The 16,846-nt window shown below is 39.1% G+C and overlaps 1 protein-coding gene across 1 annotated transcript in view; it reads right to left on the minus strand.

Moving 5' to 3' along the window:
* The window catches only part of LOC117416708 (probable cationic amino acid transporter), a 36,206-nt gene that overhangs the window by 6,756 nt on the left and 12,604 nt on the right, over nt 1-16,846 (minus strand). Inside the window, exons 3-6 of the mRNA XM_034028072.3 lie at nt 12,688-12,924; nt 5,380-5,597; nt 4,277-4,423; nt 179-387 (exon numbers count right to left, since the gene is read on the minus strand). Coding sequence (XP_033883963.3) covers nt 179-387; nt 4,277-4,423; nt 5,380-5,597; nt 12,688-12,924 — 811 coding nt within the window. The remainder of the gene's footprint in view (nt 1-178; nt 388-4,276; nt 4,424-5,379; nt 5,598-12,687; nt 12,925-16,846) is intronic.

A 16,846-nucleotide genomic window follows, 5' to 3' on the forward strand; every position in this document is an offset into this window, starting at 1 on the left:
TCAGACCATGAAAATTGACCTTTACTGCAGGAAATCATACAAGAAGCAGCAAGTGCAGACTTTCTGTTGATACAGTGTGATGCTTGAAAAATATGTGTAAAGTAAAAAAAATAATAATTAAAAAACAAGCCCTGCAGTGGTGGGTTACAAAGATAGTTGATGTGGATTTTGGACACACCTGAAGAGCAAACCATCTCCAGCCATGGCGTAAATGATCCGGGGCATGGGGAAGAGGGAGCCTAGGAGACTCACAGTCAACCCAGCAATGGAGCCAATGGCCACAATATACTTGGCTGCATGAAATCCGTGGACCACAAACATCTCCATGAGCGGGGACTCTGCATCAATGTCATTGTAGGGAACCATCAGGGTCAAAATCACACTCACCTGCACATGGGGAGAGAGAATGAAAAGCTAACATGCATGCATGGACCTTTTCTGTGGACAACCAATGCAAAAACAGCAGCTTGCATGGGAAAGAAGTTCATATGGTACAATATTCGTAGGGTCTCAACTGATGACACGAAGGGTCACATTTTAGATTCCCACCTGAATTAAAGAAGGAATTTAACTTTATCATGGTGACGCTAAACCCTACGTGTCTTAGAAGGCATTTCAAATGCTTTGTCCAACCTCTGTGTTTAACACTCTAAATGCAATAGTCCCTTAATGTGGTTCATCTTGTCCTTTTCAAAACCTGATGTACTGTTATGTGTTTACTTTTTGGTTTGGGTGCAGCACGTTGTTCCTCTCTCAGACTTACTAAATGCCTTGGTATCCATCCCAGTGAGACATCTTTAAATAATGCATAACAATGTATTGATTAATCTGTTCACAGGTTTAGAGAAAGTGCATTTAGTTATAATGGCCCTTGATTGTTGAACTCTTTGCTCTATTCTATTAGAAATGCTGCTTCGGTCAATATTTTTAAGTCAAGATTAAATACTTGCTTTGATAGTTTATTCTTTTTAACCTGACTTACAAATATTATTATTGTTTATATCTATTTAATATGTTTATTTTTGTAATTTTGTATTTTATCATTTTTATTAATTTCCTGTTTTCTTCAATAGCTTTATTATTATTATTATTATTATTATTATTATTATTATTATTATTATTATTATTATTATTATTATTATTATTTTGTAATTGTTACTGCTTCTTGATATGGCATGCTTCTTTTTGTTATAACTTACATGTAAAGCGCTTTGAGATACTGTGGTATGAATGGCGCAATATAAATAAAATACATTGAAATTGAAAATGTGGGCAGTTGCACAATGATCAATTCAGAGATACCAATATGCTTCGTGTGCAAGAGGTCAAAGTGGGGGTCACGCCTATTCATTCTGGATTTATTCATCTGTCCCAATACTTGTTGGATGGTAGAGTATATACTGCTGCAGTCTTTCCAGGACAACATTTTACTATTGAGCTTAGATGAATAGATATGTGGAAACGAATGACCTGTGTCAGTGTGGTCAGTTATAACAGCTGACACCCCGACTGACTGACTGTGACCCTTGGATCAAACTACCTCAGCTCCTTGTGGCTTCGTCTCAACCAGCTGGTTGTGGACACCACTGGCAAGGAGAAGGTATCGCCTATCCCATTTTAGTATAAAAATCTAATTAATTAAAGGGATCTAGTGGGGAAACACCTGGAAAGGCCCAGCTAGATAGAGGATAACCAAATACATTCTGGAAGGGAGGGTCACACTTAACATTTTAAGGTATTACTGCTATGATAATAAACAGAATTCAGTTTCCATGTGGGAGTTACAGGCAAGGGTATTTGCGTTAAAAATCTCACAGAAAAATCCCCATGATATATTGTGAAACAGAAACAAGACTGGCTTGAGAAATAAATTTGACTAAATTTGTATGCTTGTCTAGTTTTTCTGTAGCACTGTACTGTATATTAGTGCTACAGAAAAAAGCATAATATTGAGGTTTTCAAATGTCGTTTTCCTATACAACTCATGATACGATGCCTAGTCAAATTGTAGATTCAATACTACAAAAAAGAGCAATAGACAACCAGCAGGTGATTTATTTTTCTATGAAGGGCATACTTTGCTTACTATCAATAGATCATAAGAGATTATTTAGTATTAAATAAATGAGGGATTGATTTTTATAAATATTTGATTACTATTGGTGCACTATCGAATAAAATCAAATAGAACTTAGGTTAGAAAATATTTAATTAATATTGTGATTAATTTGCTTTAGATATATTTGGTATCCATGGGCTTTCTGTGAGCATATCGTTTTATATTGGATTTTTCTGATTGATGTAGTAATTAATGTAGTAATTAAATAATTAATAACAAGTGCATGACAGCATAGAATCGGTGTATTGCACTCTTTTTCATTACTAACTTGATTTGACTTGTTCACTTTTTAATCTTGATGTTGCACAAACAAAAGTTACAAATATTTGGGTGAATAAATCTTGACTATGGATACCCTTTGTTGCATATAAACTTATTTTATCCAGCCCCTAGCGAGTGGTGCAAGGCACCTTGACTTTGCCACTATCAATAGACAAATATGACATTTGTAATTCTTATTGGCACCCATCCTTTCCTCATGCAACATCACTAGACAAGTTAAAGAATCCACAACAGAAGACTTAAAATAGGATATCAAATAATAGACTAGTTGACTTAACCAGGTATGGCACTGGTGTTCTGTTGTTCTCTCGTCCTTATTTACAGTGCACTTTTGGTCTGCTGCCTCAAACCGTAACCATGGAAACAAGAAGCAGGAACTTCAGTGTGGCAGCTGTCCTCATTTAATTTTAATGCCTTAGTTATTAATGATTTAAAATGACTTTGTGCACAGAATGCACAATGACCCAGTATAAAGAAAGTATTTTGATGTTGTTTTCTAACTTGAAACCTGAACCATGCTCCCCATTGATCTTCCTCTAAGCTATAAAATCTATTTTTAATTTGCTTTGAATTCAAAATAAATGCAAACGATTTTGGTAGATTAATCACCAGTCCTGTTTGCTACACAAGAGCGTAGCAACATACGGCTCTACTGTATTCACAAAGCTTTAACTCATGAGTTATTTAAAGGATGTTCTGTTGAAGTCTGTTCTGGGATTAATAAAGTTTGATATTCATGAAACTGATGGTATATTTAAAGGTTCACATGTACAAGAGTAGACATTAATGCACATTACACTACAAACAGCCAGTGGTTCTTTCAGTGTTTTCCAGGTCATTAACCACTTGATTAAACACCTGCTGTAAGTCCAGTTACACAGTTCAAGACCTGGCTTGGAATAGGGCTCTGGGCTGCTCAATGTAATAATATAGGATACGGTTAGAACAAATGCCTAGACAGGAATGGATTGAAAGAGCTACAAGTGAGTACCACTAGACTACAAGTAGTTAGGACACCCAGTATATTGCATGTTTTATTGGATCTTCTCCTAGCAGCTGATGAGTTAATAATAATGACATCATCATAAGACACATACTTACCTCTTGACTACAGAGCTTGCTCGTTATGGTTCGCATGCCTTTCTATTAAATTCATTACAGTGGCACCCAGTGTGGGGCCTGAACTCACGACCCTGAGATCAAGAGTCTCATGCTCTACTGTCTGACACTCAAGGATGAGCTTTGATTAAATGGGGTGGGGGAGGATTGTAACGAATCTTCTCCTAGTGGCTGATAAGTTAATAATACTATGGTCATCATAAGATGTATTTAGTTGAATTGTAAAATGTTGGTCTTTGAACCTTATGGTTTGTGTTTTGTGTTCAGCCTTTGCTTTTCCATTCAGTTCAATGGGATGAGATGCCAATTCATTACAGTGTATATAACTGACACAGTTATTGCATATTACATGTTTTATTTTTTTTCTTATATTATAATAAAAACATCAAAATGTTGTAAAAAAAAAAAAGTAATGATATTTCACAAGCCATAGGCTTACAGCAGCTCAGAACACGTCATAATCTCTTGACATTAACTGGATAGTGACATCATCGGTTTATGGCCTGCTGCAGGTGATTGGCTAAACCATATGTTGATCCAGGATCATCAGTTATACTGTAAAATCTTATTATGAATGAGGACAACATTTCTATCAAAAAGCATTTCCAGTTTGGTGTGCACAAATGGCAAATAAATGTTTTACATTATTATTATTATTATTATTATTATTATTATTATTATTATTATTATTATTATTATTATTATTACCCTAGCATGAACAGTGTGCAATTTAAAAGCAGTTGGTCTGCTACTCACAGAGACGTATGCAGTGAGGCAGGTCACAAGCGAGGCAGTGATTGCGTACGGAATGGAAGTGTTGGGATTCTTAGCTTCTTCTCCTGTGGTAGCGATGATATCAAAACCGATAAAGGCATAGAAGCAGGTGGCTGCCCCTTGTAGAACCTGAGAGAGATGAATGGATTAGCGTTTGTTTAGTTTACCACAGTCATTTTAGCAGGTGAGCATTTCCTTGTGCTTTACCATGATTAAACTTTTTTTTTTTTTTTTACCAATGCACAACACTATAGCACAACAACACCAGCAAATTAGATTTTTATAATGCAAATTACTATTTTACCTTGCTTTATCTTTTTGCTTGTACTTTACTATGCTTTTACTATGGAATACCACAGTTAATTCTGTAACAAAGTGCAATTTTCAATAACAATTTTAAATCTGTCAAATTAAGTCAAGCATACATGCACGCAGCTGACTAGAGTTCTAGGTAAATACCTACTTTTTAAAGATATGATTAAAACGCCTTAACAATCAGAATTGCTTTACTATAAAGTTTCTATTCAGAGATAATGCAGCTGTATCAGATGGCAAAGCTATAAGAAACTAAGTAGCATATTTCCAAAGCATGTACTACAGAATTTATCCAACTCCTGTAAGTCCATTTTTTAAAGAGGAGAAAAATGTATTAAAAAAGATGAGTTAAAGATTAAATGCTTTAAAAATATGACCCCTGTGTCCTGTAGGTAAACATTTTGTAAGATTATGTATGGTGACAGACCCTCTTTAGTTATTAAACACAGTAAATAAGTGAAGAAATATTTAGTGGTAATACAAATAAACTGTATTAAACACCTTTGAATGTTACAAAGCTACAATTAAACAAGTACTGTAGAATGACGCATATTTTCTGAAATGAATAGTTTGGGGGCATATTTACAAGCAATACTGTTTCTTGTAAGATATATACCACTAAAATAATTGTATTCCATTCAAATAAGCCTTTTTTGCACTGTTTCAAAATGTGTCTAAACTTGTTTGTTTAAAGAGTGGAGTGAACATTTTGGATATATGCCTCTGTATAGGTTATGAGAGTTTGAAGTCATGGATAAAGAGTTAATTACCCCTGACCATCCGAAAGGAAGAAAGTTTGCGTTGTCCCAGTTGCTGCCGTCGACGAAGAAGAGCCCAGCGATCATGATGAAGACCCACACCACCAGGTTAATAACATTTAGGACGTTGTTGAACCCGATCGAGTTCTTCACTCCTAGCGCCACGACCACCGTCACCAGGATAGCGATGACCAGGGCCAAGAGGTCTGGGTATGACTGCTCTCCTTTGCCTGTAAGACAGTGACATTACAAACTCGACACTGACAGCACCACTCAGCATAAGTATCCTGCCCGAGATCACAGTCGGTTCCACTCACTCCTCCTGGCATGTGTCCGGGGGAACCTAATGCAGTCTAATTTCATAAAGTAATTTTCTTTTTAATGTTTTTAAAATGAAATAGATTTATGATTTATGTCAGACCACATTAGCAGTTTATTATTATTATTATTATTATTACAAAAATTATGTAGAATGGATTATCTGTCTAAGGATTACTTTATCACGGAAGGGAAAAATTGAAGACTGTAACACATGCAAATCAGGGCACCTCAGAACAAATTGTGCTGCACATTTTCACCCCCATCTTCTCCAAAGAAATCTAGTGGCAGCGTATCATTGAGGATAAACACCTTGCAACCTTGCAGACTCGTCATGTTGAGTCATTGATGCTGGTGGACCTACACCCTATTGAAAGTATGAATTCAGAAAGTGCAGGTAACACTTAACATGATAATAAACCATTTCATTTCCAGGTGTTAATGGCTAAGAATTAATAGGTGTCCTCAGTGCTCCCCTTGTGAACTGTGGTGGTAACCTCAGAACCTTGTTGTCCATCATTTGGTGGACCAAATTGCTCTCTGGCAGGGGTGCTGGAACTAGGGCTGCTGGGGGTGGATTGAAGTGCTGTGCCCCCACTATAAAAATGGTTCCAGCGCCACTGATCTGTGGCGATTGTTTATTTAATTCTGTCCCCACTTTGATTAATATTCCTGTTTTAATATTCTACCTGCTGGATAACTGACCGTGGCGACAATCAGGTGCCCAGAGCTGAAGGTAAGGACACATCACAAAAGACAAGGTAAATTATCTACAGGTAATGACCACTGTGGAGGATAAATGCTATCGAACAAATGTTTTTAGTGCATGAGGACAATGCTTAGGCTGTATGAAATGTATATTGTCATTTCAAGCAATGTTCAAGATTCTAAAGTCCTGTTAGCTTTAGAGGGCACCTAAAGTAGGATAAAGACAGAGGTTTATAATGGTAAAATAATTCAACCTGTTCTTTCAAAATCTTTATTTAGGTATTTTACAACCACATTGCCAATAACAGAATAACAAGAAACAAATCCTGATTGCTTACCATATTATAATATACATTTCCATTTTAAACTTGTGACAAGATTACAAGAACCCAATGAGATCAAAACAGAACCACACATGACCAGAATAAGACTATTATATTTTCTGTGTTCCAGACCTATGACCCTATTCTCGTTTAATTCCACCCTGCTGGGGGCACTTCCAGGTTAGTCTGTGAGAACTGACTAAAAACTACTACTGTGGTTGGATAATTTACAAAACATCCACCTCCGAAGGGCTGGGCTTGAATCCTAGCAGGTCAGTGCCAAGTGAAAAGTTTGGTGGTCTGATGTCAGTGGACAGTAGTCAACAACACCAGACCACCATGCAAATAATTCCACTGTTAAACACAGTTACTTGTTTTGGAACATTTGCTTACTGCTGGATGGCCATTTAGTTAATTGAAATATTTTTACAGCAGGGGTGCAGTTTTTTTTACACATTGTATTTCAGAAACCTCTTGCATAGAGTGCCTGGCGGACATAATTAGTGAGAGCGAACTAAAACTGGCTTGATGACTCAACCTGCCTGCATACCCTAGGGTTAGGCAGTGAAAGTGGTGAATTGAACTATTTACATAAGATGAAATTCTGTTTTTTTGTTTTTTTTTTAGCATCAACAGTGAAATGGTAAGTTGGGAGAGGCCTAAGACTGGATTCTGGCTGAGCTAAATCAGCTACAGTATGTGGGAATACCTCCCAGGAAATCTACATGAATCCATCTCCTTTCATCAGGCTGGAAGCCAGAATCGTAGAGTGTCTCCCTTGAATTTATCCTGTGAGCTTCTAAAAGTGATGCTCTCAATGGAGTTGCAGTCAAAAAGGAAAAGCTATGCAGAAATCTGTTTTATACATTCAAGGGCACCTGTCACAGTTGAAAACGTCAACTGTACATGCACAGAAATTCAACTTCAATGGTTTAGGATACATCTGGATGTATCCTGTGCAGTGCTGCAGCTGTTTCTGGTGTAAATAATTAGTTTTGTTACTGGTATTTGCCTGGAATTATTGAACATTATGAATATGTACAGTACAGTACAATGATATGAAAATTACACACTGGCCATCCATTGCAATACTCTCAGTACCAGAGTACTGTCAGACGCAGGTGTAGTTGGAGCAGTGCTCAGAAATAACACACAAAAGACAGTGAAAGTTCAATAAAACAGCTCCTTTATTTGGCTGGGTTGCGTGTCAACAACACTTAAATAATAAGCATAGGCTTTGCACAGCCATGTGTATCGTTCCGTGCAAAACAAGGGTTTCAGTCCCGAAATAATATGACACTTTCTAATAACACCAAACACAGACATGGTCACTTCTCCAGACAGGGAGTGCTCGTGTGCAGGTGGGGTGAAAGACAACAGTTCGTGAGACAATGGTACAGTGTAGTCCGGGTTGGTGCTGGCTTGTAGCGACAGCTCCCAGTTTGTGTTAGCTGTTTAACAGTGACAGAAGACAAACAGCACAATCAAACAAACAAAACATGAAACACTCGCGATAATTAATTACTTCAGTTTCCTAAATGGGTCCTTTCAGTAACCACAACGAAGAAACAGATAGCTCGGTCACTTTCCCTAAATACCCTCAGTCACGCCGTCTTTCGGTGGCGCGGCCAATCACATATCCTCCAATCCGTGACTGACACATCGCCTACCGCATTAAGGCGATGACGTCTGGTATTGTGGCTCCACCCCCTTCCTGGATGGCCAGCTTCCGACTGACCCTGGAATGAACTGCCAAACCATCCAGTACGAGGCACACTGTTCCTGTTACACAGCGCCCTCACAGGTCGGGAGGGAGATTGTTGACTCGGATTCATTTGCTCTCTGTCACAGTGGTCTATTATAGAGAAAAGAAGAGACCAGAAAGTCAAGCAGTATGCTTTTTCAAGGGGTTGTTTACAAGATTGAATTCCATATTGTGAGATTGGTCAACATTGCTGGACCAAGACTGAATCCAGGGGTTCACAGGCCAATAGAATTTCACTGCAGGCATGACTCCTTTTCTTAAGTTACAGATTTTCACATTTTCAAGAATGATCACGTGTAACTTCTATGATGAAGGAACAATACATGGGATTCACACAGGAAAATTACAACGATTCCCCAGCTGCCTGCACCCAGATGACACTCACATGAGTTACCTGGGGACCTACAGAACTAAGTCAAAGGAATTCATGCAGTAAGCATTAGACCACATTTTGCAGAAGGTAACTTTTCACAGCTAGGATTACTAATACCTTCTGAACACACGATACACTTTCTCTCCTGAAGAATTCGAACCTTTCAATACTGGAGAAGTCGACCCGGATTTGTGTTAGACTTTAAGGCTGTATATTGGTATTCAAAAGTATAAGGCACATGCTTTCACTCACAATATCTATGTTTTTTTATGATTGTTCAGCACAGAAACTACCTCCTGGAATAGAAATAATTTGCTGCGTTTGCTTGCTTTTCATTGCTATTTCAATTTGAAGAAAAACAGCCCTGTGAAGTTGACTTCAATGGACATTAAAAAACCAGCTGAAATTGGTACTTGTTGGCTCCATAGCCTATGCCGGTCCACATACAAATACAACACAGGTCTTTTTTGGTGATACCTTTTAATACAATCAAATGAAAATGTATATGAAATACACTAGCTTTTGAGAAAACAGGTGTCTTCTTCAGATGAGAAGTGGATATTGAAGATAAAGAAAATCCTTCTTACATGCCTTACGACTGTACGGTATATTATGGCTGAATAGGTTTCCAACTACTTTTATGCATTGATTACTTTTCTAGGAAATACAAAGACTTTATATGGAATTTAATACTAACATTTGGAAAAAAGGGACTGCCATATTGATTGCTTCATACTTTCCCCACCGTTGTACCTGTTGTTCAAAGAGTCCTCTGGTATCGATACACATTCCATGTACAAGCTGCACACCCGTTCAGCATTTTCTATGCCACAAGAAGGCTACAGGCAGGAGATGGATGCAGCACCAACTAGTAATACCTCTAACATCTAAATGTGTACACAGCTGGGAAAAGAATGTGGCTATCGGTGGAGACTATGTGGGAAAAAGTGTGATATGACCCTGTGAAGCAGAATAACTTTCCTACTCACACAATTATATATATATATATAGTATTGATTGTAAGCTACTGCAATCATGATGAATTTACACTAACATAACATTCCTTGGTCTCTGTTTATCCCTACTTTATCAGAAAGCAGACCTTTCTTGTTGCCCAGAGATATTTATTTTAGCTGGTGGGACAAAGACTTCCATTCCCTTTGAAAACCTGCTTGCCAGTACATCTCTCTGAGCTAGGGCGTACTTCTGCTAAAAATTCCTGTAGTAAGAATAAAATATAAAATGGCATCTTTGAGCCCAGCAAGCAAAAACAAAGTGGGCCTTTTTGACAATGTATTTGCAGCATCTTTGCTATGTCCATGGGCAGGGATGGACTTAGGACTAAAAAATGGCCCTGGACTTTGACCCAGACCGGCCCACCACAACCGGCCCGCGGATACTCCACCGCCCCAGCCCCGCAAACGCAGACACGTTCACACACCAGTCCCTAATACCACCACCTAGCTCCATCACAGCTATTGTTGTAGTACACTAATGCAGTACTATTTTCAGAATGCTACAGAACACACTCACTCTGTACACTGTTATAAGAGTTCTACAGAACACATACTGAATTGTCATGATTGCCTTCTCTTGCGAACCTGCTCTCTATGAGCAGACATCTGACTGCCACTGAGCAGATTTTCAATATCTGCTTTGGAGGCCCTTAAAACATTCACCTCAGCACTACTTCTGTGCATGTTGCTCTTCTCATGCTCTTCTACTCTTTGGTGAATATGTTTGCAATCTGTCATTCCACTCATGAAAATACTGCTGTCGGTGGGCTTGGCAAATGCCATACAAATTGAACAGTATAAAGCATGGCTTTCTTCACTGTATGACAGCCACTTTCGATTGGTGCCATCTTTAAAACAGAAAACCTTCTGCAACACAGGGTTTTTTGATTTCTGTTGAGGGTGGAAACTAAAAAACACATTTAGGTCATCTGACTTGGGTCTCTTGAAATAATCAAAAGTTGGACTGGCATCCTGACTCTCTCTTCCACTGCAGCTGAACTGGGCCTATCATCAACCTCAACCTGGATATGAATTAATGAATAAACTAATTAATTATAAAGGCCCAATATTTTGACAAAATACAAAAACACAGCAGCAGCCCCACCATTTGATCAAATGAATGAATAATAATAATAAACCTTTATTTGTATAGCATGAATGGGGCTGGAGAAAAGTAGCTTAGCACTAAAATTCAGTTGTAATTCATAGTTGTTTTAGCTACAGATTATAAATATAGAAACATAGTGGAAACAATAGCTTATAGTCAGGCTGAATCACCATGAATTTAATTAATAAAAGGCGGCTGTGCTGTGTCAAGGACTGACTAATGTAAATAGTAAGGCTTCAAACGAACATTAACCTGTTGAATGTGATGTAAAAATGCAGATTTCCACCTAAATAGACCCAAAAGTAATTATTTATCATGAGAGGGCCATACACAATAACTAGTAATGATGCATACTCCAAGAAAGATTCAAATCTCACCTTTCTGGTCAAAATAGTTATAAATTGCTGAGGTGTACTCACTTTTGAGGACACAAGCTCAAGTACATAGTAAAAATATGATGAAAATATGAAATATCATATATGGTGTAGTTCCTATTCAACAAAAGTTGAGGAATAGGGCTTGAAATGACTGATATGGCTGACATGTACATTAATCAACAAACTTTCTGGCTGGTATCATGTTACTGGTACAGTTAGTTAGCCTAGTTAGCTAGCACAATATTGATGTTGTGTTATCTGTCTCCCTCCCTGCCCTGGCTCCCCATTGCCTACCGCTTCGGCTGCAGCCGCTGCACTGACTTTGCTTGTGCTAGACTCTCAATCGTCATCGGCTATGCTGTAGCTGTCTCCTTCTTCTGCTACTACTCTAGTTTGAACCGGGGCTGCGGCATCCTCCTCGGCATGGACTACTACATGCACGTTGTTATCACTGGCATTGGCACTACTAGCAGCACTACTACCGAATAAGTCGGCTAACTTACTACATTTGGCTGCATCTGACTCAAGGGACTTTACTTTTTTCTCCCTTAACTTTTCAGCCCCATCTTTGCATTTTTTACTGTGTTGCTTTTCCATGATGTTTTCCAAAATTGAAGCTGACTTCCCTTGACAGCTAGCTACATCAGCGTCTCGTGGCTATGTCACTGTCAGTGTGTGTGTGTGTGTGTGTGTGTGAAGGGGGCGGGGCTAAGGGCTGCAGCCGCTGCACAGAGGGAGGAATGGACCAAAGGGCCAGGGCCCGGGGGGGAGAGATGGCCCGCATCGCATATATAGATATAAAATATATATATATATATTTTGTATCGGGCCTGCGGCCCACCGGCCCACCGGGAATTCTCCCGGTGCTCCAGATGGCCAGTCCACTACTGTCCATAGGTTTATAAGGTAACAACTATCTAAAATAGGTAATATAAGGGAATAGACCATTTTTCTTAAAACCGTATGGGGTAGAGGTCCCATGCAAATGTGGTTCACACTCTCAGCAAGTGGACAATCTCAGCTGGGGACCAATAAGGAGTGCTGCTTTGGCAGAAAGCTTGTCTACTGGTCAGATGCCTAACGAGAATGGGCAGTTACTCGCAAGACTGGGCCCTTGGCTCCAGGGTTCAGTAGCTTGATATATGCTTAGGTTCGGAAGGTTAAATGAGGCGATTTATTTACGTTAATAAAAGAAAACTGAAATACACAACTAGTGCTGGCCCTATGAGTCTCTATACATTTGGGTATATACCTTGAACCATCACAAAGATGCTCTGAGAATTTTTATTTTTTAAATGTCACATGACGGCCTATATCATAATAAGTGCTTACCCAAGCCGTTCAGAGTGCCCACGTGGTTTATCATGAAGTGGCTGATGGTGTGATTGGCCAGGGAGTCGAACATGCTGCTGAGAGCACTGGCACCCGCAGCCGTGCCAATCAGGTACTCCAGGATGAGGTTCCAGCCAATGAAGAAAGCTACAAACTCCCCGACAGTCACGTAGCTGTAGGTGTAGGCCGATCCTGTCGTCTTGGGGACCCGCACACCAAACTCAGCATAGCACACCCCTGAGGGGAAAGCATCACAAGATAATCAATCAAACACAGTTCTTGGTCCTATATCAAGCAATCCTCTGCTTTACAATGAAATGTGCATTTGTACAGCCTGTCTGATATTGACTTACCAGGGACCAATTTTTCATGTAAATTAGAAAATACTTTGAAGATTACTTACAGGTACACCCTGCTTTCAGCTGGTATTTGAGAATCCTTTCAACTGTACTGTAAGTGCACACACAGTACAGAGGGTCCCCATAATCTCGTAATGAGATCACAGGTTACAAATATTGAATTTACAGCCAAATGTAATCCAAACATCTAAGGAGGAGACTGGAAGTGTATGATAAAAGCGTGGTGAGGATTGGTGTAAAATCAAGGCAGTTATCGTGTTCATCATGTAGAGTTTGAAAGACACGGATAGGATCAGTACATAAAGGTCTTCATTTTTTGAACAAGGACCCTAAAAATGTTACATTTCGTACTGAAAATATAAACATTTCATTATGTTTTGTTCTGTTGTATTATAAAAAAGATCTGAGACAGATTCAAACCCATGCCCTCCGGTGGCGAAGTCTAGTGACTTGGTCAGCACTTCAGAATAAATATTGAAAGAGCAAAAAATGTCCGAGGCATCACATTATCACAACTCGTACAATTGTCATTTTTATCAAGATCAGAAAGTCAAAAACCTGCCTCAATCCCTTCTTTGAAAATTGTCAGGTCTGTGACAATGTATTTGCATTGACTTTGTTCTAGTTTATCCTGCCACTGCATTACAAATGTGATGGAAACACACTGTTTCCTCAACTGAATTCCACAATTACTGTGCGACTGGTAAAAAGACTTCACACACTTGTCTCACCAGCAACAGTTCATTTTGTTTTTACAACAGGGAACAAAATAACACATTCAATTTGATTTTGATTTCCAACCTCGCACACAAGGCGGCATTTGATATTACTCTATAGCTCATTCAAACCTGAATCCTGCCAGGATGTTGTGTACTCGATTTCCATCTGCGGGTCTAGGGATAGACAAAGTGACACCATGGCAACATGACTCAAGTACCCAAGCACTGGGGGAGGTTAATCCACAGAGCCACATTATCTAATCCAAGGTCTTCAATGGAAATGTAGCACATTATTTTTTAGACAGTTAACATAAGTTTCATGATAGTTCTATAGGTATTATTAAAAAAGGTGTGAAAAACAATACAATTTGAATTGGGAAATTCCAACAATGGCATGCCATAACCGTTAGGTTACTTACCGTAACCCTGGTTCCCTGAAAGAGAAGATGACCACCAACAACATTACGTATGGGACATGCTTGCCTAGTGGTAGGTGTTTTCTGAGCTCTCTATACCAGAGCTGCCAATAGGCCCCTTCCTGGGATGACGCCCTCGGTCCCGCCTACCGAGGGATTAATACCGTCATACTGAGGAAGTCATTTCTCTTTTTGCATTGAACCTGTGAGGGCGACCGATGTGACCTCGCGGTTAGTGGTTGTCTTCTCTTTCAGGGAACCATGGTTACGGTAAGTAACCTAACATTCCCTTTCAATTCGAAGACGACCACCAACAACATTACATATGGGAAATGTATACCAGAGCCATCGCGAGGGAGAAGGAACGGCAGCATATGAGGCACGCATCAGAACCGTATAACCCAAGGTTAGTGGTGCGAGCGTGCAACCTCAAGGACCCTCGAGCCTATTGATGGCAAGGAAGGATCTACCACATTCAAGAGGTAGAACCTGGAGAATGTATCGGCATAGCCCACATATATCGGACAGTGTGGCCCCTCTGAAGAGGGCCCAAGATGTAGCCAACCATATAGTAGAGTGCGCAGCCAGCACTGTCCCGGCAAGGTCTACTCTACAGCAGGTCTGGAAAAATACAGCCCGTGGAGGACAAGGCCTGCTGTTGTTGTTTTTTTTTTTTTTACCTAGCTGCTGCACAATGCAGGCAAGCAGGATACCGGTTGCTCGCTGCAGATGTGCCAGCAAGGGTATTTACTCAACAACAATAACAATTATTATATATATATATATATAGTAAGACAGCAGGGAGGGGGTTAAAGCCTCCCTGCAAGAAAACATGTGCGGAATGCACATTTGTTTAATTTAATTTTATTGGACTTTATTGTTTAATGGTTTTGCTTTATTGTTGAATTTAATTTGTCAATTGTTTTATTATTAATTATCCCCTGCTCCTGGTAATTATTGTCAAATTAGAACCAGGTGCAGGGTATTTAAAGAGGGCAGTCAGATTATTCGGGGCTGCTGAGTAGAAGGAGGCAGAGTAAACCTGCTTCTGAGCAGTCAAGAGGAAAACGTAAGCAGTGTAAACCTGTGTGGTTTTGTTTGTTGGTGTTTTGTTTGGTGGGGAAACGGCTTAGCTGTCCCACTTGTAGTCAGGGTGTTCCCAAAAGTGTAGTTAGTGCTCCGAAAGAGCTAGGTGTTTATTTTGTTTATTTTGTGTTTGTTTTTGTGTTTTTGTGAATTAAAATATAGCGCAACTGCGCTAAAAATCCATTCCTGTGTGTGTTGGGTCATGTTTTTAAAGGGGCAACGAACCCGTGTGGCAGCGGTTCTTTTACTATATATATATATATATATATATATATATATATATATATATATATATACTGTATATATTAAAACTGCCACTTGGCAGTCAACTGAGTTGCTCGACAGCGGGGGTAAGGCAGGGCCTAGTCCCGGTGGAGGATGTGCTCATACACGAGTGAAAGGCTGTAAAAGACGACAACACTCACTCCTTTAAATCAATACTGCACAGGCAGTCGAGTCACGTATCACAGATAGGAAACCAATATGCAGGCATATCCCATACGTAATGTTGTTGGTGGTCATCTTCGAATTGAAAGGGAACCAGGTTTTAAGGACATAATGTGCTAATTAAACCAACTAGTTTAAACTGAATAGTCTGCCCAGCAAGATGCAAGGGTATATTAGTAGTGGTCGAAAAATAAAAAAAGTACTGTAAAAACTCTTTATGTGATCTTTTGTTATATCTTAATTTTGATCACACTGCAATCTAATGTTGATTGAATTAATAACTGATTTAATTCACTGGTTTTCATTATAGTACTGTATGCAATAAGGCAAGAGGTTGTAACACATGCTATAATGCAGGTTACAGCACTGAAGAGAGGAAACTTATATAATCTACACTTGTTTTTTTTTATCAATTAAACTATTATACTATATACATATGCATATTAAATCATAGGGTAATGTCTGAATAATTGGTGCCTCTGTACATGCATTACATCACTTTTCACACTTTTCTTAAAACAAGTATGAATGTACTAATGTATTGGTGTTCACCGTGGCTCAGAGTCCAGTGTGTCTTCTCAGTGAATGCTGCCTTTTTTAAAGCTCTTACTATTTTACTCTTGTTGGAGAGCTGTTGTGTAAAAACACTGTTTATCTTGCAAATCCTGTGTGTTACCAGGGAGATGTTCAAGTGATATATACCAGCCATTGAAAACTGCCATTAAAGAGTCTCAGGAAAGGTACTTCATGCTGGATGGTGCATGTTATGATAGCTCCTGCACCATTGATTTACTATAAAGTATACAACGGATGGTGCTAAACAACCTAATCTGTATCCAAGGCAGGAGTTCATTATTTCTGTGGTTCTCAAGCTGCAGAAAAATGTACTGTGTTACGGTTCTTTAGAGTTTGGTAAGCACAGTTCTGTTGTAGCCAAAATAATCTACTGGAAAGAATGCTACATTTGGGCTGGGCAGAATGTTTTATGAGGAGTTATAGAAACAGTACACTGTTTGCACAAACAGGTTTATCATAGAGCGAGTGTGTTTATATAATGTAAGCAAATTTGACTTTCAGAAGGAAAACCCCTGACGCGACCCCCAGTTGATGAAATTATTTTCTAGCAAGAATT

The sequence above is a fragment of the Acipenser ruthenus genome, chromosome 12 (genome assembly GCF_902713425.1).
Source record: "Acipenser ruthenus chromosome 12, fAciRut3.2 maternal haplotype, whole genome shotgun sequence".
In the NCBI taxonomy this organism is placed as follows: domain Eukaryota; kingdom Metazoa; phylum Chordata; class Actinopteri; order Acipenseriformes; family Acipenseridae; genus Acipenser; species Acipenser ruthenus.